Source organism: Triturus cristatus, chromosome 10 (genome assembly GCF_964204655.1).
Source record: "Triturus cristatus chromosome 10, aTriCri1.1, whole genome shotgun sequence".
Classification (NCBI taxonomy): Eukaryota; Metazoa; Chordata; class Amphibia; order Caudata; family Salamandridae; genus Triturus; species Triturus cristatus.
The window spans coordinates 633570473-633595695 of record NC_140593.1 but is presented as its reverse complement, the minus strand read 5'-3'; the positions used below and the strand labels follow the sequence as shown (position 1 = coordinate 633595695).

General features: G+C 47.7%; 1 protein-coding gene across 2 annotated transcripts in view; it reads left to right on the top strand.

Moving 5' to 3' along the window:
* GTF3C1 (general transcription factor IIIC subunit 1) overlaps positions 1 to 25223 on the top strand; it is a 1956011-nt gene that overhangs the window by 882790 nt on the left and 1047998 nt on the right. For both annotated transcript variants that reach the window (XM_085632176.1, XM_085632175.1), the window contains exon 21: positions 18783 to 18918. In XM_085632176.1, the coding sequence (XP_085488302.1) occupies positions 18783 to 18918 (136 nt within the window). The remainder of the gene's footprint in view (positions 1 to 18782; positions 18919 to 25223) is intronic.

Below are 25223 nucleotides of genomic sequence, written 5' to 3'. Positions count from 1 at the left end.
GGGGGGTGGAATTGAGGGCTCCTAGGAATGCAGTAAGGAGGTTAGTTCTTGCGGTGATAGAGGCTTTTTTCTTTTACGCAGGCCGGATAAGGCATTGGGGTCAGGTACTGTTTTCCATCTAAGAGTTTTCTGTCTCGTGGAGCTAGCGTGAGCTTGTTGGAAGAATTTCATGTGTGGTTTTGGTTGTCTCAGGATCAGGTCATGAAGAGTTTGGATATCTGCCTTGATATGTTGTAGAGATAGTAATATCTCCTCTAGTCTAGGGTCAGTAGTCAGAGTAGGCGTATTCAACGCCCGTTCTGTGGGTAGATGAGGGAGGGTTACTAATCTAGGTTCCGGGGGCGATAGGTGGATTGGTTTGTTGAGTGACTGTTTACCAGCTTGGTGGTTCCTTGAAAGGGGGGGGGAAGAAGAACGGAGGTGTGAAGGTGCTGTGCGCCGTATGGGGAGAGGCGGTGAGGTTCGATGTGGGAGGGGAGGGGGACTGAAGGAGCGCTGTCTCATCGGATGTACATGTGTAGGGGGAGAGTGTGGCTGAGGTTGTAGTGGAAATGCGGCGAGTTAGTAACCGTCAGGATTGTTACTGTAGATGGCAGACTGTGATGGCAGGCAGTGAGGCAAAGGAACGGCGGCTTCGCCGAGGGGAGTCTACCGCATATAAAAGCGGCAGTAGAAATTAAAGGAATTTAATTCAAACCTGGAATTACCTATGGCGGGGAACGCGTGCCCCATGTGACAAGACCTTGAGAGTAAAGACATTACTCCAGAGTCTGAATACCCTTGTCCTGACGAAGCCTGAAGGAATAGACGGCTGAAACGCGACCGGGACTGCGTCGACAAGTTTTTGTGGAGTCCAATTATTGTTGAAATTAATTTCGAATTATAGATGCACAGACATAAATAAGAGAGAGATGTGATATCTCATGTGCAAAGGGGACTACCTCGAAATGTACCACTGGGTATTATATATGTTGTATATATTGTATATGTGTATTTTTGTATGTTAGACTGTGAAATTGATTTTTGTTTAAGTATTATTTGTTTCGTGTCTGTCGGTATAATTTTTGTATAAGCAAATGATGTGCCAGAGACCTGCCGTTTGATATTTGCACCGAACAAAATTACAAGTATTTGGTATCTCTAAAAAAAATATGGAATGTCAGGGTAAATGATGGTACCTTAGACATAAAATAAGAGTGATTAATCCCTCCATACTCCTCCCCTTTTTTACATCCTGTAGTGGAAAGTTTGGGCATAGAGAAAGATGAGGGGGTGGGCTGAGTTGTGTGATGAGTCGGGGGCATGGCTGTGGTATGGGAAGGCTATAGGGAAGGGGATACTTATGTGTGGAGTGCTAGGCATCATGGTGGTGTTGGTGGAGGAGTAGGCCTTGAGAGGATGTAAGTCATGTAGTGGGGATTCAATAGTGTCGGGCGGGAGTATGTACACAGTGGGAGCTGGAAGGGGGAGGACTAGAGGGGGAGTCAGGTCAGGGGGAGTCAGGTGGGAGGTTGGGCTGAGTGTTGGGAGAGTGGTATGCAATGGAGGTGGGACGGGGTCGAACTACTTTCTCTTCGATGTGCGGAAAGATGTTATCTAGTAAGTTCAGGTTCTGATCTGAGGCTTGCATGAGGAGGATTCCGTTATGGTATATGGGGAATGTCGCTACCGCTTTGTAAAACGGGGAGGGAGTGATAGATAGTGTAAGCCCATGTGGTTTTTTCTTAGTAGATGAAATTGAGAATAAGGCGAGAAATGCTTTCCGCCATTTTGCTCCTCTTTTAGTATAGAAGATTATGTCATTTGTTATCTGACCTTTATAGTTTGAGAAATAGGGGTCAGATTTTAATAGCTTATGTCTGAAACTTTTGGCTGCTTTTTTTGTAAGGTTAGGGGGGTATTTAATGGAGTATGTGTGCAAGCCAGTTAGCTCCATGTTGTGGGTGTAGTCTATAATGAGAGTGGGAAAGAGGGTCAGATAGAAGACAAGGTATTTTTTTTTGGGGGGGGGGTCGGAGCGTGAGCGAAGTAATGAGAATTGAGGGGATGAAGAGAAGCTAGGATAGGGGTGGAATGGTCAGAGAGTATGAAAGGTAGATAGGATTAATGCCTTGAAGTGAAACTTAGATAGACAGGGACTAGTTATGTTTGTGTGAGTGTCAAGGTAAGGGGTCATGTTCGTGTTGAATACTAAGTAAATCTTACTGACTTAGATCCTAATGACTGTCGGAGAATGAGGTCATATCTACCTCTGTACGTTGGTGGAAACAGTAATCCAAAGGTGAGGTCGGGGATATGTTATAATTTAAATATGACTAATAGAAAAGCCGTTCCAAGATGGCTGCTTGTTTGCTCAGAGATAGTTTGGATCAGGTGTGAAGTCCTATCACTCTTTCTATGTGATTTCCTCTCTGGGTAAAGTGCTCTGTTTCTTTCTATTGGTTGCAGTTGATAGTCCTCTCTCTTTTTTTTTTTTTTTTTTTTTTTTTAAGTATTGAGTAGAGAGCGGTGGTCCTATGTCTTTGTTCATGACTTGGTGTGGAGGAGTATTACGACACAACAAGGAGGTAGAGCAAACTCTATCTAGTAGATAAGCCTGCCATTTTGAGGGGAGGAATGCAGCTATTTAAAGCTTGATAGCAAAATGGTGGATTTGCCATGACTAGTGGGCCGTCCATTCTGGAATGAGTTGGGGGGGGGAAAGAGTAAAGAATAACGCAAAATAGGGGAAAGCGCCCAAGTTAATGATTAAAACAATAGAGTCCGTAGGGCCTGTACCTTGGAGCAGTAACATATTATACTCGTCGTGCGGAACTAGATCTCCGCGCCCTGTTGGCTGCACAAGCCCGATGGGTCTCAATTTAAGTTAATGAATGTTGCCACTTGCTCGAATTACAAAAACAAACGCTGCATGAATCCATGGGTTGTATTAGCGGCGGTGAGATCAGCCGTGTATATCGTCTTGTGATGGCGGGAGGGGAGAGAGGGGGGCGGAAAGTACATGCAGAATCGTTAGCCGTATCCCTGCTGCGGTGAACATCCGAGGGTTAAAAGCTGCTTCTAGCCTCTCAGCCGATGAGGTGGAGGAAGTATTCAAGACGGGTCGTCTCCTTTGGGGTCCTGAGAGCTGCTGCAGTGAGAAAATCGTATTGGGGGAAGGGTCGGAGAGCCCGGTCCTGCACTGGAAGCTCGTTCAGATGTGTGTGCCTTCTCTGGTACACCTGCTTTCCTTTGACATTGTGGCAGCTCCTCTGCTCCGGTCAGTCGTCGCCTCCTTGATCTTGCTGAGCTGCTACTGGTGATGGGTACATTCCGTGGGCCTACTCGCGTGAACCTGGTGACGATGACTTGCTGTTTTCCTGCCGACCTGCTTCCTGACTCGATGTTGTCTCGAGAGGGCCACACTCAGATGCCGATATCCTGATGGTTATCCTGCAGGACAGCTTCCAGACACGGCGTTATCCCGGGGGGCCACTATCCGCCTTCGGTGATGTGGGTGCGCTCGGACGAGTAGTGGGTCGACACCAGTGAGATCTTGATCCTAATGCTGAGGATTGTTTTTTTTTTTTTACTTTTTATTGAAAAGAAGTCTCATTTCAACACAGCCTCTTGCCTACAACCCAGGGGGCCGGCGGCATGACATTTCACGATTGTATACACAGCTATTGAGCCAACAACCCAAGGGGGCAGGCAGAGTACAGGAACCGCAGATGTCACAAGATCATTCGCTCATAGTGGTCTTGGTGCGCCAAATAACATCAAATGAACAACATACGTAAGTCACCATCAAAATTGAGCATTACCAATAGACGGCTTACAAAGGTCAGTGACAAGCACTGGTATCGAGTAGGCTGGGTACCTTGCTTATCAATTAACGGCAGACCAAACCTCCCTCCCATGCAACCTACCAGACCTTCCGGGGACCAAACCCCCCCATTGGCAAGGCACTCAGGGGAGTGTCATGTAGAGTATACTGTATGCAATAAGTCAAGTGCCAGATATGGGGTCATTATCGTCAGGAGTGGCGGGGGTGCTCCATCAGGGCCCACGCCTTTAGTAAGTAGATATGTAGTATATAATCCCCAGACGTTCTTGGGTCTGCTCCTGGGCAGGGAGTAATTCACTGAAGTTCTCAGTTTGTGTGCTGCAGTAGAGCATGTCGTGCGACCATTGCGTCAATGTGGACACAGGACGTTTCAACTAGCACATTGCAACCCGTTGTTTCGCTAGAAGGAGACCCATGTCTACCAGTCTGCAGACTGCCTTAGGTAACTTTTTGGAATACCCCAGGAGGGCCAGTGCCGGATCCAGAGTGAGCTCAGTGTCAACCACCCTCCCCAGTTCCAGGAAAGATCGATTCCCAATATCGGTACACCTCCGGGCAATGCCAAGCCAGGTGGATAAAATCTGCAGTGTGCGCGTGGCACCTGTCACAAGCCGGGTTCTCCCTCAGTCCATATCTGAATAGTCTCTCTGGGGTATAATACACTCTGTTCAAATACTTGAAGTGGACTAGCCTATGTCTGCCGTGTAATGATATACGCCGTGTACTGGTACAACAATATGAACACATAGTCCTCTATTTCCAGTTAAAAATCATGTTGCCAGGCTAGCCTGGCTTTCGTATAGTGATTCGCTCTGTGAGACATTGCCAATTTATAAATGCTGGAGACCACCTTGCGAGGCGACTTAGCTTTAATAATGTAGGACAATTCCAACATCTCAGGCGGTTCCTGCAGATCCTCCCCAGTACATCCCATAGAGCCCTCCACACTCTATGTAACTGAAATCTTTGTAGCGGGGTGCTGTCTACGACCAAGCCCTCCACGTCCTTCCAAGTCGTAACCGCAGCGTCTTGGAAGAGGTCTCCCGCGGTTAGTACATTCAGTGTCTGCAACGCACGAACAACCCCTTTATCCCGACATGGAGCCAACCAACGGGTCCACTTCAGAGGCATATCTGGAGAGTACATCAGGGCCCCTGCCTGTAGGTGCAGTAAAGTATGCCAGGCGTGGCGTGTCGAATTAATGGAGTCCAGAAACCCCGTCCTACAGTCAGCGGGTTCAAATATCGTGGCTGAAAGGGGGAGCGGGTCAGCAAAGAGTTACTCCATGCGGAGAAACGGGATGTCTGGTGAACCGTGCATCCAGTAATAATTTTGAGCGCCTTGCGCCGCTCTGTGATACAAATTCTAATCTGGTGCACCCAACCCCCCAATATGATATGGGAGAGTTAGTATCTGCCATCGCACCCTCACCTGCTTGCCCGCCCAGGCTAGTTTTATTAATAGCGTAGTGACTCTATGAAAAAATGAGGTATGTAAGACCATAGGAATGTTTGTGAATAGGAACAGAAAACGGGGCAAAATCACCATCTTCATTTTTTTTTTTTTTTTTTTTTGAAAAACCTTTATTGTGCACATTTACATCATCGTACAACGCACTGTCACCGTCCAGGTGGTGAAGCAGTTAAACAAAGTGTATGCTTCCAGATATTAGAACACAGCCATTTAGCCGACATCCCGGGGGTCCGGCGGCATCATACAGGGGAGCATGCGTACAGAAGGGAGGTGAGTGCGCTGTGAAGGGAGTAGGCGTGTGGTGCTGTGTATGTGCTTTTAATTTTTTGTGGTGCTCCAGGTGCATGTTATCGGTGATAGAGGATGGCGCTGTAATCCAGCCCACTCCACGGCCACGCCGGCCGCCGCCCAGGCCCCGATCCAGAGACCCATCGGACGTCGCTGTTACCCCAAACGTAAAGGCCTCCGGGTGGCCGAGCGCCAGCAGCGTGCCCAGAGCGTGGGCCGAAGCGCGGCAAGGATAGCGCAGTATAGCTCACAGCGACCCATATGGCAGCGCATAGATCTGGCGAGTCTGGTATGCAGCATCATAGTCCTTATCTATCCCGTGTATGCATGGCAATAGTATGTGTTAAGGTTAGGGTCGTGAACTCAAGTAGGGTTGAGGGGAAGGGGGGGGAAGAAGGGGGGGGGAGATCATTCTGCGGTAGAGCAGGAGGGTCATCATCCGCCAGACTGGGCACAGCAGGACCGCGTAGTGTGCGCGGGGAATCGCAGGCTAAGGGAGGGGAACAAAAGGAAAAGAGGGCTTTCAAGTGGACTGGAATTCCCCAGTGTCCGTGCCCGCACCCGCCCGCCACCACCCCCAGGGCATCCGGGACAATCAGGGGCAAGTAGGGAGGGGGGATAAGAGCCGCCCTCCCAGCAGCCCTGGGGCCGCCGCCGCCCCGCCAGCAGAGGTGCGACAAACCCCAGGGATTCAGGTTATCCCCCTGTCTTGGCAAGCCCTCTGGAATGTCCCAAGGAGATTATCCCAAAGTTGGGCGATGGGGAACTTCCGGAGCCCTGACGTTTCCTCGCGAAGGAGCACCGCGCTCTCCGCCTGCGCCCAATTAGCAAAAGAGGCTCTCCAATGGCGTACGTGTGGGGGAGCGGCTGCCTTCCAGTGCTTGGTAAGCATGCGTTTGGCCGTTATAAGGCCCATGTCCCAAAAGCGTGCCTGTACTTTATTTTCTTTTGTGCGCCGATAGAGTCCTAGAATGCATGTTTCCCATGTATGCGGGAGCCGCCCATCGGCGCCGTGCGCGAGCAGTGTCAGCACCGCTTCCCAGTACGCCTGTATCTCTGGGCAGTGCCATAGCATATGTAAGAGGTCCGCTCCCGGCAGTAAGCATCGCGGGCAGGTTGCGTCTGTCCTCGCAAAGTATCTGTTAATTTTATCGGGGGTGAGGTATGCGCGTTGTAGTATGTAGTACTGTATAATTTTAAAGCGGGGATTGCGTGGGATGTTCGTCGGGCCGGTCAGTATCATTGCCCATTCTTTGTCCGTCCAGTCTCTTCCCCTGTCTGTCGTCCAGCGCTCCCTCAGTGTTGTTGTGGATGGCTGCGAGTGCGCCTGTAGTGCCTGCGCCAGCCAGTGTACGATGTGCGCGCCATGGCCCATAACGTGTAGGTATTGCATGAAGGTATGCACCGGGGGCTCCTCTGTCATGTCGCCCCAGGAAGCCGTGAGTGTGTGCAAGAGGGAGGCGTGTAGGAGGAACTGTCCCGCCGGGAGAGTCGTGTCTTCAGCCAAGTTGGCGAACGTGAGCAGTTCGCCATCAGCATACAAATCGCTCAGTGTGCCCACCCCCGCCTGATCCCAGCCAGCTAAGTGGGCCTCCGTGAGCGGCCCTGTCGGGCCAGGCATTCCCAAGAGTGGCATGCTCGGGGCATAAGGTTTAGTAGCACGCGTGAGACGAAGGCTCCTCAGAAAGCATCTGCGCGCCACTGCCAAGTAGATCTGGGTGGGGCAGGGTGCGCGGGTTATCGGGTGAAACAGCGCATTAATTTGCGTTTGTGTCCATGCAGCCATATGTGTGGCAGTGTCCTCGAGTTGTTTGCCACTCAGCCATCCCGCCACCCATTGCATCTGTGCCGCGAGATAGTACAGTTCCAGGTTAGGAACCGCCAGGCCCCCCGAGTCTGTGGGCATATATAATTTAGTGAGCGCCACTTGCGGCCTCCCCTTGTTCCAGATGAGGGAGCGGAGCAGCGCCTCTAGGTCACGAAAGAGCCTGACAGGTACATACAGAGGCATATTCGCAAAATAATAGAGGAGGCGAGGCAGCACAATCATTTTGGTCAGTGCCACGCGGCTGGGCACGTTAAGGGGTAGGGTATTCCAGAAGCCAATTTGCGCTCGGACAGAAGCGATCGCCCGGCAGAGGTTCCCTTCCAAGATATCTGCCGGTGTTCTATATATTCGTATCCCTAGGTATCGGAAAGTGGTGGGATGCCATTGCAGCCTGTCTCCTCCCAGCCGGATGTCACATTCAGGTACGTCTGGATTAAAGGGGTACGCCCCCGACTTGGCCCAGTTAACTCTCAGGCCCAAAATCACCATCTTCATGATGGAGACTCTACCAAGCAGTGACAATGCTAGCTTGATCCAGGCTTCTACGTCATCTTCCAGTCGACACTTATATTTTGTTGTTATCTCTTCCTATTCCTCATAGTCTCCTGTTGTTTTTAGTTGCCTTAATCCTCTGTTTTTTCCTTCGGCTCTCCTTTCTCACTTTCTTTGAGAATGGCTTCAGGAAACATTTGGAATCTTTCTCTTCTGCATCCTCTTATACCTACTTCTGGGGATTCTTCACTCAAGTGGGAGGAATGGCGTGAGTATTTCGAACATTACGTTCCTACTTTTAACGATAATGACGATCTCACTCCAGATAAGAAGAAAAAATAATTACTACACTGTTTGGGTGCTCAAGGAATGAAAATGTATAACCGCATCAACAATAACCTCAGACAAGTTGACCAGAGCGATGTGAATATAAATGTTTTGAGGATCTTTCTAAGCTGACAGATTTAAATTTTTTCAGCGAAAACAGGAGGTGTAGGAATCTGTGGAGGATTTTGTAGCTGTGCTGAAAAACTTAGCATTAACTTGTCGCTTTGGCACATGACACAATGAATTTATCCGTGATCAAATTGTGATGCAAGCTGTTAATTGCAATATAAAAGGAAAACTGTGGGCTAAAGGGGAATATTCTCTCCAAGAGGTGATTGACATTGTAAAGAGTGCAGAATTGACTGGAAGGGGAGTGGAAGCAGTCTTGTCAGAGGAAAAAAACAAATCTGGTATCAATGAGTATGCTACGATTGGCAGAGTCAGAAATACAAGAAACATTTCTCATAAACCCCCATCTGAGCCTAATTCTAGTAAGAAAGATTTTGCATTCAAAAACAAATTGAGTGGTGACAGAAAATGTTTTAGGTGTGAGAGTAAATTTCACTTAGCAAATTATAAGAAATGTCCTGCACTCAAACAGAAGTGTTCCAAATGTGGAATTGTTGGGCATTTTTTAAAAATGTGTCAAAGTAAATTGAAGAGAGATGTCAATGTAAAATTTGTAGAACCAGTTAGTCTTGACGAATCTTATTCCTCTGATGGCGATAGTTTGAATCTATGCGTTTTACATGTTGATGATGAAATCCTTAATGTGCAGGGTAAAAGAAGGAAACCCATGTGCGATTCATCCATTGGTGGTGTTGATGTCTCCATAGTGGCAGACTCTGGTTTACCAAGTACCAAAATTAAAAAGAAGGTGTGGATGGATACATTTGTACCTGTTGTAGTAATCATTTAGTCAATCCTGACATCTCTCCCAAAGTGTTCACTGGTGACCCTTTTGATGTTTTGGGCTATAAGGAACTTTCTTTTCAATTCAAAGGCAGAGAAATGTTGTGAAAACTGTGTGTCAGCTGTTGGTCCTTCTGTGCTTGGATGGGTGGATCAGGGTAAATTGGGTATAATGTTGCATCCCAATAGTCCAGATCCTGTGCTGTCCCTACAATGTGAAAGAGACAGTTATAGATGTCGAAGGACTGGTCGCGGAGCCACTACCACCAGTCCTCTTTCAAGTCTTCGCACTCCTCAGGTAAGTCGAAGCACAAGAGTGTCAAAGCAGCATCGTTGCTCTTCGACTACTCCCAGTCTGTCAGCCGACGCGATGAAGGATGCGGGCGGTGCCCCTCCCGCAGCTCTGCGTGTGGAGCCCGCTGGGTCGACTCAGAGTCTCCCTCCCTTCCCGGCTCCCGACAACCCCAGCCCAGATTTGGAGTTTCTATGAAGCAATGCATCTCATCTCTGGGCAATCCGACTCAGCCGGCGCTCCTTCGGTACCCGCAGACTCGGCTGGGGGCCCTGGGCCTTAAACGGCTTCGTCCCTGGCACTGCAGGGTCCCCTTGGATCCCGGCATGGCTCCGGATCGCGCCGGTCGACCTTGTAACACCTCCCCCGGCGCCGATTCCACGGGCACCGCATCCGCAGCTGATGCCGGTTGTGTCCCCAGCCAGCATCGACCCTGGCCTTCACCCTGAGGTGGACACAGAGCTGGAACGCCGGATCTGGCACCGACTGGTACTTTTGTGCCCTTGTTCCACCCTGATGTTCCTTTCAGGCCAGATTGGCAACCAGAGGAGGGTGATGAGCACTGGGAGGGGTCTGGAGACCCTTTGACTGACCAGTTGGACTATGACCCGGACTGGAGAGAGGAGCTGGGGGAAGCTAGTGGTCTGGATATCTCCCCAGACTTTGGCATGTTGTCTCCTCCTACCGTGGCCACGGAGGAGGGAGCGTCTTACTTAGTGGTGTTGCGTAGGGCGGCCGAGGCTCTCGAGCTACCTACGGTGGCAGTCAGGACTAACCTCCTGACAGAGGTGCTTCAACCGGCAGCGAGCTCTTCGGAGCCCCTGCTGCAGTTTAATGAACCCTCACTGACATCCTTTTGGGCACCTTGTCCAGGTCCAACACAGGGGCTCCTGTGGATAGGATGATGCCAGACGCCACCGCCCTACCCCAGGCCACCCCACTTTCCTCTCCCAACACCCCACCCCTGAGAGCTTGGTGGTCCAAGCCTCTACGTCCAAAGTCGCAGTCCCTAACGCTCCACCTGATAGGGAATCCAAAAAGCTGGACCACCTTGGGAAGAAGCTGTTTTCTTCCTCCTGCTTGGGACCGCGATCGGTAAACACTGCATGTTTGTTGGGTCGTTACAGCCACTCCGTGTGCGATACAGTAGCGCAGGTGCTGCCCGAGTGCCCAGAGGAGGTACGGGCCGTGCTCTCCCATGCAGTCGTCGAGGGGAGAGATGCAGCCAAGCTTACCATTCGATGTGGGCTGGACACTGCTGACTCGCTAGGCAGAACGATTTCAACATCGGTAGCCCTTCGACGTTATGCCTGGCTGATGTCGACTGGCTTTTCTGGTGATTTCCAAGCTACCCTTATGGACATGCCATTTGATGGCCGGCGCCTGTTCGGGGACAACATGCTGGAGCGCTTCGAGGACTCTCGGGCTATGTTCCACCCAGAGCCACAGGCTGGTGCAAGCTGTTCAGCCCCTTCGTGGGCAGGATGTGGGACCCACCTTTGTGGGTCTGGGTCCAGCGAGTGGGCCAGTCCACCACCGCCCCCTCTGTAGCAGCTTTCATACCCTCCTAGTCTGACCTTTTAGGGCCACCAATCGCCAGTGGGTGGCAGAATTCACCATCATTTCCCCCACTGGTGCACCATCACGTCAGACAGGTGGGTTTTGCAAATAGTCCGAAGGGGCTACTCCCTCCCCTTTGAGACTACCCCTTCCCCCCAGGCATGCCACCTCAGTTCCATCGTATGTCGGAAGTTTATCAGGCCCTTCTCCAACAGGAAATTAAGGCTCTCTTGGCCAAGGGAGCCATCTAGCGAGTTCCTGCCCCAGAAGTAGGTTGTGGTTGTTATTACCACTACTTTCTGGTGCCCAAGAAGGACACAAAGGCCTGCGTCCTATCTTGGATCTCTGAAACGTCAACCGCTTCCTCCAGAAGGAGAAGTTCAAAATGTTCACGCTAGCTCAGGTCCTTTCTACCCTCGAACCTGGAGACTGGATGGTAGTGTTGGACTTGCAGGATGCCTATTTTCACATCCCCGTACTGCCGGCCCACTGATGTTACTTGCGGTTCACGGTAGGCCACAAGCACTTTCAGGCTGCTGTGCTCCCCTTTGGTCTTACCAGTGCCCCTCGGGTGTATATAAAGGTGATGGCAGTGGTCGCAGCTCATCTGCGCAGATCAGGGGTTCCAGTCTTCCCCCTATCTCGATGACTGGCTGTTAAAGGAGGGCTCGCCCCAGGCTGTCGTTTCCCACCTTCAGACTACAGCCAGTGCTTAATTTGTGCCGGTGCTTTCCGGTGCTCAGCCCCGGCTCTTATTTAACCGGGCAGGGGCTATAAAGTTTTCCTTCAATGGGTGGCTGGCCCGATAATTATTAAAAGATAAATGTACCTGTCCTTCAGGATGGCTGTCTAGTATGATGATACTGCATCTTCTTCACGTTAGCACGGCTGCTTCATACGCACATCGCTGACGCAGATTTGATAGTTTTGAAGGAAGCCTGCCACCAGGCTCCCGTAGCTGCGCTGGGGCGAGGCAAGCTGGAACTGCGCAGGTGCAGGATGAAGTTTTCTGCAAAGGCACTCAACAATGAAGAGCAAGTTAAAAGTGCGCACTCCTCGCTGCCTAGAAATAAAACCGGCTGGCCTTATTCTGCCCTAGTCGTTGTGTTTGAGACAGAAAGCATTATCAGCGTGAGACCCTTGCTGCTTGCTTGTAGACCTCCATATTTGCCAAAGCAAATGCACGTAAGTCAGGCAGTCGGACAAGGCAACATGGTTCTGTACAATTTGCAAAAGGTAGATGTGTGTGTTCCCTGATTTTGAAAAAACGGAGCAGGTGCAGAAGGGAGCTCGGGCACTTTCCTATCATTCGCCTTTTCACATTTACACCGGCAGTTTGTCTGAGTAGCGTCATTTTAGGGGGATGTTTAATTTTAATCCATGTTATAAAAATGTATATGCATAATCACCCGTTGAAATTGTACATCTCTTAATATTAAATAGCAAACAAAGAAAACCAATGTACTGTGTTGTTTCCTAAAGGGAACATCATAAGAGACACAAAGCCATTTGTACCATTTTCCAAGAGGGAAAAGATATTTAAACAGATAATTTTAGTTCTTCTTTTTCAGAGTTTCGATCCCAAAACAATGACAAAATTAAAATGCATTACACCTTTTATTTAAAAGAAGTAGTTGCATTATGGAGTCTGACTTTTATAGCTTTGGAGACAGAGCAGGTTCTATATATTCATAACGTGCAGTGAAAATCTGATCATATATGTTTTCATCATGCAATATAAAAACCATATAAAACCTAGAAAATACTATTTGCAAACATTCCTAGTAGATTATATTAGCGTGGGAACCTTAAAAGCATGCAGGCCATGTGAACTGTTTTAATTTGTAGCCCGTGAAAAGCCCTATTTCTACCATGTGCAGCAGCTGGGTTGGAACGTGGCATGTTCCAACCGCTCTCCTTCCGTTAAGGGCAGAGGTGGGATGCTGAGGCCAGAACTTATCCCATTGCTGCCTTCCTCACATTGATTCCCCGGTTTGTTTGCCAGAGGCAACAGACTGTGTTGCCAGTGCTTAATCGGTGGTGAGGGTTGCCCAGTGAAGCCCACAACCACCAGCACTGATTTTAGGGGACCAGCATGTATTTTACCTCAACAAACTTTAAACCAGGGCCTCGGTGAGGAAAAACACAAAAGGGGCAAAGAACGAGGAAGAGAAAAACAGAAAAACAATGACAAAGAGAGCGAAACTAAGGAAGAAAAGTAACCTGCACAAGTGAGATATGGAGGCAGGGAGTGTCTGGTGGTGGATTAAAGAGACTTGAAGTAGAAGCAAGAGTCTCAGTCTTCGTATTTAGCACCCCAAAGTTCCATGACTCCGGCCGAGTTTGTCTGAGGTAAAGTTTGAGCCCCAGCACTTAATCTTTTACAAATTAAGCACTGACTACAGCCAACCTCCTGCATTCTCTGGGGTTTTCTATCAACGTGCCGAAGTCACACCTGACTCCCTCTCAGAAGCTTCTCTTCATGGGAGCGGTTCTGAACATGACGCAGTTTCAGGTCTATCCTCCCGAGCAGCGAGTCTGGGATATTCGGGCTATGATTCTGATCTTTCAGCCTCTATCCCGGGTTTCAATCAGGGTGACCCTGCGGCTGCTGGGTCTGATGGCCTCCTGCATCCTGCTGGTGGATTATGCCAGATGGCATATGCGGGCTCTGCCGTGGCACCTGAAGTTCCAGTGGGCACATCATCAGGGGAACCTGTCCGATTTCGTTCAGATCTCAGAGGGCATTACATGGCAATTGCAGTGGTGGCTAACTAACCGGGATGGGGTAAACGGAAGATCCCTCTCACTTCCCCAAACAGAGTTCACAGTGGTAACTGATGCATCACTTCTGGGATGGTACGGCCACATGGGGTAGGCGGGGAGCGGAATCCGGGCTCCACATCAACCTTCTGGAGCTTCGGGCGATTCTTCTGTCTGGGGAAGAGTAGTGCAGGTGTTCACGGACAACACCACCGCCACGTGGTACTTCAACAAACAGGGTGGGGTGGGGTCGTGGATCCTATGTCAAGAGGCTCTCCTTCTCCGGACATGGCTGGAACATTAGGGCATATCCCTGGTGGTTCGCGTTTCGTCCACACATGGACTTCTTCAGGGCTCAACAATAATTTTTCTCTATTATCAGATGTTCATGGTCAACATGTTTAACACAATCTGTTTGTGAAAGAAATTGTCCGGTCATCGTCCATCTTCTGTTTCCATTAGGGCAAAGTAGTAAGTTGGTCACAGTGTTCTTCCGTCCCCAAAACGTCCGTCCGATTCGATTTGCAATTATTGTTGAGCCCTGAAGAAGTTCATGTGTGGACGAAATGCGTTGGCGGTTGCATAATGAATAAAGATGAAAAATCAACTTCAACTGAATAACGTTGTTTCCTTATATAAGCATACAACTACACTATAATTGTACCTTATTGTGGGCTATTGAGAATTAAATTTTTACAAGTGTGCAGAGCTATCTCTTGTTGCATGTATCTAGTGAAACCAGTTGACTTCCTCCTGGTTTTCCCTAGCTTTGGGACATAGGGGATTGTGTCCCAGGCTCTTTTGCACCTTGTTTGTTGTTTAAAAATTGCTGAGACGTTTTAGATTGGTGCGGGTCTTTGTACTTTGATCCCCCCTCTTTTTTGTGACGTAAAAAACGTTGTAGCATACTTTGAGTCATTGCCTTTACCCTGTGTGAGTGAATCTGTTGCAGATTTTGAGTGGCGAACATTCTCGAAGAAATTCCATGTATTTCACAATCAAAATGGTTGCTGGCCCAGGGAGCTGATAGTCTTGTTTGATGTGAGTAAGTATGTCAAGGACGGTTGGCAAACAAAAAAGACATCCCATCTAAAATGCAGACATTCTGGGAATTGAGACACAAATTGTCTTGTGAATGTGGCCTTATTTTGAGAAGTGGAACAGTAATACCTCCTGTTTCCCTTCGGTCAAAAATTCTTGATATTTGTCTTGAGGACCATATAGGCATTGGCAAAACTAAAAGTAGAGTAACAAACTCTGACTGGTGGCCAGGTTTAGACCTAGAAATTGAAAGGAAGGTGAGAGACTGTTCAGCTTATGAAAATTCTGACGAGTCACAACATACTTTTAGACCACCGTTGCAACCTCGTTCAAGTCCCAGCATGCCCTGGATGAGTTTAGGGATTGACATTACAGGACCCACTTGGGAGAATGGAGAACAGTTGTACCTCATTGTTTTGGTGGGCCATTTTTCTAAGTGACAGAGGTAGAGGTTGTATATGAAACTGATATTTTTTGCAGAAGTTATTTTTGAGAGATGATTCACCAAAATACATTGTGAGGGACAATGGTCCTCAATTCGTTTCGGATACCTTCAAGAAATTTATGAAGGATAACAGCATCACTCACAAGACTACCTCTCTGTACCACCCAGCTGGTGATGGTGCTGTCAAGAGATTCAATCGTGTGATTGAATGAATTGTCCAGCTTGCTAGTTATAATGATCTATGTTTCGAGGAAAGAATTGTTTCATAGTCTGTGTGCTTTCACGTTACATCTTGCAAATCCAATGGTTTGAGCCCTTTTTTTTATTGAGGTAGAACACTAATCACTAAAGATAATGTGGGATGGTTGTTAGCACCCAAGCTAGCTGTTCGGTCCTCCGAGGGGTTTAAGGGGAAACTTCTAAACTCTCAGATCACTAGTAAGAAATATTACAAGTCCAAACATGAAAGCAAACCTGTCCACATTTGGATGGGTGACAGAGTCAGAGTGAAAAGGAGTGGTTTTATTAAAAAAGGACGGAGTAATTCTTCACAGCCCATGGTGGTTGAGAACGTTTTCTGTAATTCTGCTCTTTTGACTGATTGCAAGATTTGGCATTTCACGTCTGTCGTTGTGTAAAGGGGAATGATGGGTTTTGCCACAGGCCTTCGGGCAACCTCAAGTTTGATTGGCTTTTGGATGATGAGATCAGGGAAGATGGTAGCCTGGAAGATGCAGTCGGTGGATATTTGAGTGAAATGGTGGTGCAGAGGAGAAACGTTGTGCAGAGTGAGGACATGGACGATGGTGTCATTGATGGCTACAGAGGATGAACTATTGGATGATCCAGTTGCGCTTAGGGGGGAACAATATTCAAGGCATAGATGATGAGAATGTTGAACAGGGTGGTTCTTATCACGAGGACACAGATAAGGAGAAAGGTACTAGGAGAGAACACCATGTAAAAAGACTGGGCAGGGAAGTTAAAATACCCGCTAAGTTGCAGGATTTTGTGTGTGAATAAATTGCACCTATCTTGGTTTACCCCTTGTGTAAAAGAGATTGTCTACTATTATTATCACATGTATCTATTTATCCTGTGGGTTTTTTTTTGTACGTACTAGATTAAATATTTTTCCTGTTATCCTTCCCCAGTTCCACCCCTTCTATTTGTTTTCTCTTGATTGCATATTTCTTTTGTTTATTCTGTTATTTCCTCCTGTATTGCATTCCACGTTCTCATGGAGGAAATTGCACTTTTTCTTTGATAAAAAGGAGATGTGTTGTGATTTACTTTATGGCGCCTGGCGAACATTCCTTGCCGCATGCGTATGCCTAAGGCTCTCAGACGATTACACATTCTAAACTAGAACCTTAGGCATAGGCAGCTGTTGAGGCTGACAGTTGATACTTACTTCTGGAAGAGACAACACATATATTTGGTGTAAGGGTATTACTTCAAATAAAGACTTACCTACATCTACTCGTTCCGCCTCCGTCAGTCTTTACACAATCTTCTTTTTTAGATGTTGGTCGTTTATCACTTTCAAGGAGTTGGTGAACATGTTTCAACTTGTGCTTTACTTCACTGCTCAATGGAGCCTCAATTTCTTGTTGACTCAGTTAATCAATTTTCCTTTTGAATACTTGTGCAGTTGTGTTGTAAAGTACCTCACCTTTCAAACTGTTTTCATAGTGACTCCTAGGCCCTGGAAGTAGAGCACCGCAGCCTCCCCAAAATAATCATGTTGGAGTTCAGAAGTTGAATGAGCAAGAAATATGCCTTTAAATTGTGTTTTTGTCTTGTCTCATTTGTTGTGCATTCAAACACAGGTCTGATCGCAAGATACATAACAAATTGCGGTTTATTCTGTTAACATGAAGATTTAGGTTTACTTTTCTTTCTCTGACTGCATAGTTAGAAGAATTTGTAGAAACTATGTGACAATCTTGGTGGGGTATAGGGAGAGTGAAATGAAAGGCTTTATTTAGGGTGTCAATTTTGTTCTATCACACAACAACATGTAAATACCTGTAAATTAACTGTATGAATACTTCAAAATATATCATTCGTTAAGAAAAAACTTGAGGCAATTTTTTTTGTAATTCTGAAGTGACTGCAGCAAAGATTTTATTTGCTGCAAAACAAATCACGGCCCTTTTCTTGGTGGTGTGCAAAAGATAAATATTCTCAAAATCCCGATTTTTACTCATTATAGTTTGTTGCTCTATATAGTTTTATTAGTAAAACTATGTCAATGCAAATTTTGTGGCCATTTCAATGGAAAATGTTTTGTCTGTTAATGAAGTGCACGCCCACACTATGCTTTAGTAATATATGTGTCACAGTTTCCTTTAAAAAGCACTACGAGCTACACACCCATACCACTGTCCTGCTGAATGGGCGGGGCTCCTTTGCTATATAGCACTTGTTCTTTGTGTGATGCTTGGAATGTTCATAGTCTCCCCACTTAGTGGATTGGTGTGGCTCACTGGTTAGAGGCGGCAGACCCGTAAGCAGAAGTCGGCCCGGGACCACGGTTCGATTCCCGACGCGGCAGGGTCTTGGGCCAAGGTCAGCGGACTCGATAATTCTCTCGGTGCCTCCTCTAATCATGGATCCCACTCAGCAACTCTGGGCAATAGCTTGCTTAATCTCCACTTACGGCCCCATCAGCGCCGGGGATGCTTGTCTTCACCTTGGAGATTCCCAGTAGGGATCATCTCACAGGGAAAGCCAGGATAGGTTCCCCAGTTGCGCTCAGCGCCGGGATACTCCTGAGTAACTGCGCGCTTTACAAATGCAATATAACATATAACATAGCATAACTCTGAAAATGGTTCCAGCACAACTTTACTGACACTATCTTCGGCTGTCAGGGTTAATAAATGACCGGCCTAAGGAGTGTATTTTCTGTATTGCCTTTTGATTTGAGTCCATTAAATTGCTGCATTCTTCCTGCCACCTAAAGGGAACGAGTGGCTGCACAGTGAATAGCATTCAGTAAGAGAGCAAGTTGTATACTTCCTGTGACGTTGATTCACCTTGATATTGCTGCCTCCTCATCCTTCACATTTCTCAGACTCGTGGGATTATGTCATATTCACTGGTTTAGAAATTTCTGTGAATTGAAGTGGCTTGGGGGGGGGGGGGGTGAGATCTCACTGATAAAGTGCTAGTGTGCGCATTGTCATTTCAGCGGCCTAGAACATGAATTGGGCCCTCGTGCATACGCCGACTGCCTGCACATAGGGTATTACAAAGATCAACTGAAGGGTGAACAGTGCAGAACCAACTTCTTCAAAGGGATGTACTCTTCATCATTTCTATGTAGACAAATTAACGAATTGATTATTAGCATTAGGCAGATTTCTGAAATATAAAGTGTAGCGTGTTGGGTGTGGATGAGGCGATCAGTGTTTTTTAGCACTTGTTTCTGTGTGTATAGATAATAGTACTTGTGTACCCTGAAACTAGTTGGGGAACAAAGGAAAAGTTACCTTAAATGCTAAAAATAAATGTTTTCTCCTTATAGAGGCAGCCGTGAAGTAAAGGATGATGGCGTTATTCCTGGTGATGGATTGGGTACAGCGGGTCTTGATTCGAGTTTTTATGGACATTTGAAACGCAATTGGATCTGGACCAGTTATATCTTTAGCAAACCTAGAAAGGTTAGTGTCTTTTTTTATGATGGATCAAATGAAAGTTCTTATTGTTTCACATATAGTGAGTAAGTGTAGTGTGGGGAGGCGGCAAAAGCGAAGGCTGGAACAATTGTATTTATTGTAAAATATAAGTTTAAAGAGATTACAGGACCCACAGCGCATCGTGCTGAACAGTAGGGAGATCGGGCTAACAATGAACTGCCTTCTTTTAAGAACATTCTAAAAGGGAATGGAGTGTGGAAAAAGGAATACAGGGATTAAAGGGGTATAGACTATAATAAAGATAAAAGGAAACAATAAAGCAATTAAATGACAGAGTGAGAATACTACATAATCTCCCCACAAAGAATTAAGTCGTAACAAAGTCATTAAAACTTGCAGGTAACTTTAAAATGCTTTTTGTGGACAATACCTGTGAAAGAGAGGAAGAAACATCATTTCATGTTAGAAATCAGACACAGTGATGAGGACTCCCATGAGATTCAAAAAGAATAGCATCATTATCATCACATGGCACCACTGTTTTCTTATAAATATTTGCTTGTAGATCAGAAATGGGCACAAGCCTGCCCTAGTTCCACCACCCCCTTCCCTGCAACAAAACAGCACTTTGACTTGTTTTCTCAACTTTACATGGTCGAGTAAACATAGACTCTCCTTTTTTAATTGTCGTGTGTTTTCTGACGGGGACCCACAAACCAACATCAAAGTCCTTGTCATTAACTTATTTAAGATTTACAAAATATTGTTTTTGTTTATATTGTGCCAAAGTCGCCTTGTTACGCATAGAAGAAACAGAAGCAAAACACCCTTGTTAGTGAAACCAGATTGCTGTTCAAAGCAAGATGGTAATAGTTTAGATCTACACTTTCTACCTCTCAAAAACTCAAAGGGAGTAGAACCAGTTGTTGAATGAGGAGAATTATGATAAGCATTAAGTTTTTCTTTGAGATATAACTTAACATCCAAACCAGAAGAAAGACCTGTTTGAACACTTTCTTTTAAGAAGTGGTTTGCCTTCTCTACTAGCCCATTAGCTGATGGGCTATACAAAGCGACTTGAATATGTTTAATGTCACGATCATTGAGAAAACTTTTCATGGATGTTGAAACAAAATAGGTGCCATTATCAGTGACTAGTTCCTTGGGAACTCCCTCAATGAAAAAACATCCTTCAAAAAACTTAAATTAGATTGAGTAGTGGCTGACTCAACACATGAACAATAAATACATTTGGAATAGTAGTCCACAAGAACCAACAAATACCTACAACAGGTAGGCATGAAATTGAAAAGACCAGCAAAATCCAATGCAACCTTCGTCCAAGGGTTTTTGGGTAAAGGACCTGGACGAAGGGGATTTTGTGTGGTTCTCCAATGCTTGTCAGAAATGACACACTGCAGACATAACTTCACAAATGAAGAATCTTGTGCATTCATGGAGGGCCACCAGTAATTCTCCCTTAGTTTTTCACAGGTGGCAGAGATACCTAAATTCCCTTTATGTGCAATCTGAATGAGATTTTATTCTAAGAGATGAAGGTCTTATAAAACAACCATTTCTAATGCAGAGCTTCAAATAATGAGGTAAACTAGAAAGGGGGGCCTGCCTTTTAGGATGTAATCGCACACTTTTTTAAGAATGGGATCGTGAGCAGTGGCATTTACCCAATCATCCTCTGAAATAATCCCATTTGATGAGTATGCGGCATCAATGGTTGCTACCACACATTCAAAATCATCATCATCAATGTTATTAGTTGAAGGTAAAGGCAGACTTGAAAGGCAGTCCGCTCTGACATTTTTACCACCTTGTATGTACCTGATGGTGAAGTTTTATTCCTGTAGATCAGATAATAAACATACAAGTCGTGCAGAAGCCTTTCCCAAACCATCACCTTGTAATAAATAAACAAGAGGTTTGTGATCAGTGAAAATAACTAAATGACTGCCCCAGAGGTAAGTTTTAAATTGATGGACAGCCCAGACACTGACTAAAGCTTCCCTCTCAATAGTACTGTATTTGGTTTCTGCAACAGACAAACTTGTAGAAGCGATACAGTAAGTTCTTTGTTACCAACATGTTGTCCAAAATTGCTCAAATACCTTTCAAGCTGGCATCTATAGTAACAGTGCATTTGTGACCAGGAATAAACTGACTTAAGGCAGGAGCTTTAACTACAAGTTCTTTGATTTTGGTAAAAGCAGTGTTGATTTCCTCAGTCCAATCAAAGTTAGAACCTCTTTGGAGTAAGTTTCTTAAGGGCTGAATAATTGAGGCATAATCAGGAACAAAGCAAGCATAATATTTGCAAAGGCCCAGGAAAGATCTCAAGGAATCCTTATCAGGAGGTGGAGGCGCTTGAACAATAGCTTCCACCTTACAAAACTTAGATTTAATGCCGTCAGGTGTTATGGTATGACCTAGGTAGTCAATTTCTTCAGCCGAAAAGTGAAATTTCTCCGGCTGAATGGTGATTTCTCTAGCATTAAGAATAGTAAAGACGGGGCGTGGCCGAGCATGAAGTTGCCCGCTTAAGCTCTCTGCTCCGCCGATCGAGCTTACATCCGTTTTAAATATCCGCTCCTGTTTCCCCTAATCGCCGCTAAACTGCCAGGTTCACTTGTCGTAAGGGCTTACCGGTTGATTCCTGCTGGTTGTGGTCCGTTTGGGGCTGCAGAGACTCAGCGCCGCGACCTGCGCTGCTGGGCCGGACGAGACCGTGTGCCTCCGTGCGGCTGGTGGACTGAGAGCCCTACGGTCGGCGGTCTCCCTTGGCGCCAATTGAGGAGGAAGAACCAGCGAGAGTTTCCCTGCCGGGACCGGTGGGCGGTCCCGTAGTGCTGCCCGCTACATCTCCTTTGGGACAACGTATGTGCTGCCGGTACCCGGTACTGCGGCGCTCGGAGGCCTTGAGGACCTGTCGGAGCGTCTCGGTGCGTTCGCTAAGGATGCCAGTGTTGGTCCCTGACGCGGCCGCCGCCCGATGCTGGGAGAAGCGAGGTGTGTGTCCTACCCGGAGACGGCTGGGGGCACGGCGGGACGTTGTTCGTGCTCCTGATCTCCAGTGTGCCTCGTGCAGCCCTGTGACGTCTGCGCAGGAAGGGACCCAGGATTGTGGCCTGCGGCATAGCTTCAGGCCCGCCCTGCATGCCCGGGCCAGTCAGGCTGCAGCCGGTGTTGGGTGGACCGTTTCGGCCTGTAGTATGCCTGGTGGCTGCAGTGTCCATGGGAGTGCGGTGGGGGTTCTCGTGACTACCCCTTGTGATCAGGTTGAGACCAGGCGCGCCTGACTGCCGCTGTCACCCCACCGTTGCCTGTCGACCGCCATTGATTGGCCTTTGCTTGACTGACCCTGTCCCCTCCGTTGCCTCCTTTGGTGTCTGTGATGGTACTCGTCAACTGCTGATAGACTGTTGTGACTGTCCTAGTTGGCCTGATCTCAGCGTGCCTAGCCTGTTCCCCTGCGGACCCAGTATGGGGCGGTGGGATGTGGGTCTAGCCCTTCTTATTGTTCGCATTAGAGACATGCTGGCTACTCTGATTCATTTTTGGCATACAGTTGAACTCCTGGGGGTTGTGTGCTTGGCTCGGCCTCACGGTCCCTGAAGTTCTTGGAAGGGTGGGCGATAGGCACTCTGCTAATTTGGGGGGCGGGTGGTTGTGTTACCTCCGAGCAGGGAGGCAGGGTGGGGGGTTTCGGGTGTTTAAAACGGGAATGTTGGGCGGGGGGGGGAGTTTTTGGGCATTCCTTTTAGTATTGTTTTTGTTTAAGCATGTTACCTCTAAGGTGTCTCGTACGCAAATTATGACGGACTGGATCCTTGATTTAACCCCGCTGGTCGCAGTATTCTTGGTATTGCTGTTCTTGCAGGTATGCCAGTTGTTTTTGTTTTTGTTTTGTTTTACACCGGTACACGATATTGTCTACTTCTCCATTATCCTACTCCATTCACTTGCCATTGGCACAAGGGGCTCCCACCTCGACTTCCCATGCCTTGATATCCGACACTTCTTAGTTCCCGCTGGTTGGACGTGATGGCACGGGGTCGGACACTCAATTTGTCCACTTGGAATGTTAATGGATTGGGCGATAAAATTAAGAGGCATTGTATTGCAGCAATTTAAGCGTAACGAGCTTGACCTGGTGTTGCTGCAGGAGACACACCTGATTGGTAACTCCTGTGGCGCCCTGAATAGGAAAGGGTACAGGATGGTAGTTCACTCTGGCTTCACTTCGGGCTCCAGAGGGGTGGGGATCCTACTTCGGAGGGGCTGCCCCTACGCCATTCATGACTCCTGGACTGACCCCCTGGGCAGATATGCAGCGGTCTCGGGCACCTGGGAAGGGCGTGTAGTCAGTGCTGTCTCTGTTTATGCCCCCCCCCCCCCCGGACTGCAGCGTTCGCTGCATGATGTAGGGGTCCTGCTGCTGGGCCTGCCACTCGGGGTGTTGGTGTTGGGTGGGGACATCAATCTCACGATGGACGGTTCTTTGGGCCACCTCCCTCTCCGAGATGACCCACCGAGAGGTTCACAATTGTCCGAATTCGCTAGTGCTCTGGGGATGGTGGATATCTGGCGGTGTTTCAACCGATCATACACTCGCTTCACGTTCCAATCCGGGGTGCACGGTAGTCAGTCGAGGATAGACTACCTATTTACTCATGCCCAGGATATTCAGCTTTTCACTGAGTCCGGTTGCCTGGCTCGTGGTGTCTCCGACCACTCCCCCGTTCTGGTGACTTTGGGCTCCCACACGGGGGGACGCCTCGGTTCTATTTCCATACACCCCTGGGCGCTGAAAATGACGCACATCAGAGACGCCCTCCGCAAGGACGCTGAATTTTATTTCGCAGAAAATGTTGGTTCAGTTGAATCCGCAGGGACGTTGTGGGGGGCTTTCGAGCGGTCATCAAAGGAAGGGCTCTATCACTCATGGTGGGACATAGGGCGTAGCGGACTAGGGGGGTATCGGAGTTAGAGGACGAGGTCTCGAGTTTGGAGGAGTCGGTCTCCCGAGACCCGGACCCCGCTCTACACCATAGCTTGACACTCAAGAGACAAGATTACCGTCAGCTCCTCTTCGAGGAGGGGGCAGCGCGTTTGCTAGCCTCTCGACACCGGATCTATGAGCAAGGGGAACGGATGGGTAAAATTCTGGCATGGCTGGAGTCGAGGGAACAAGCCACCAGATGGGTTCGCGCGATTGCAACCCTGGAGGGTACCCTATTTACTGACCCCCAAAGCATAGCTGACATATTTGTTAGTCATTACGAGGAGGTATACACTATCTCCCCCAACTCTCAGGCCTCCCTGTCTCCTGATTTTCTGGCTACACTAGATATCCCCGCTATTTCACCGCTGGACAGGGAGGCCTTAGAGGCTGACATTACAGTGACGGAGGTTCAGAAGGCCATACTGGACGTCCGCTCCGGGAAGGCCATGGGACCCAATGGGCTCCCTATTGAGCTATTTAAGCCCTTGTCAACACTATTGGCTCCCCATCTGCTTAATCTATAAACCGAATGTTTTGAGTTAGGTGTGCTGCCCGAAGAGATCCGCACTGCTGCTATAGTATGTATGTATGGCGTATTTGTATAGCGCAGACTGTCACCCGAAGGGTATCCTGGCGCTTTTAGACAGTTATACCTACACCACACAAAACATTCGGAACAAATTAATCATGCCTAGGAAAGAGAAATGTTTTTAATTCCTTTCTAAAAGAGGAAAACTCCCCAGAACTTCTCAGCAGCAGAGGAAGATTATTCCAGTGTTTAGCTGCCACGAAACTAAACGCTCGGCCGCCCATCCGGGCCCTCAGAATCTTTGGGACTACCACGAAGTGTGCTGACAGCGACCTAAGGGAGCGAGTGGGCACATACCACTGGAACAATTCCTGCAGTGGAGCAGGTCCTTGCCCATGAAGTCCTTTAAACACTAAACAGAGTGCTTTAAAGATAACTCGCTGTGAGACAGCCAGCCAATGAAGATCGGCTAACGCCGTGGAGGAAGAATCAGATCGGCGACGGGACAAAGCCAGCTTGGCCGCCATATTCTGCACGCGTTGTAGCTTGGCCATCAAATTATTTGGAGCTCCCAGAAGTAGTGCGTTGCAATAATCCAGCCTGCTCAATATGGTGCCGTGCACCACTTCTGGTCGAACATGAGCCGGCAGCAGTGGAAGAATCTTCCACAGCATACGGAGCAGCATCATGCAGGTGGTCAAAGTTTTATTAACGAAAAGGTCCAGTTGAAGGTTTGGCCCAAGCACAACGCCCACATTTCTGGCGGATGCTGCTGCCAAAGGA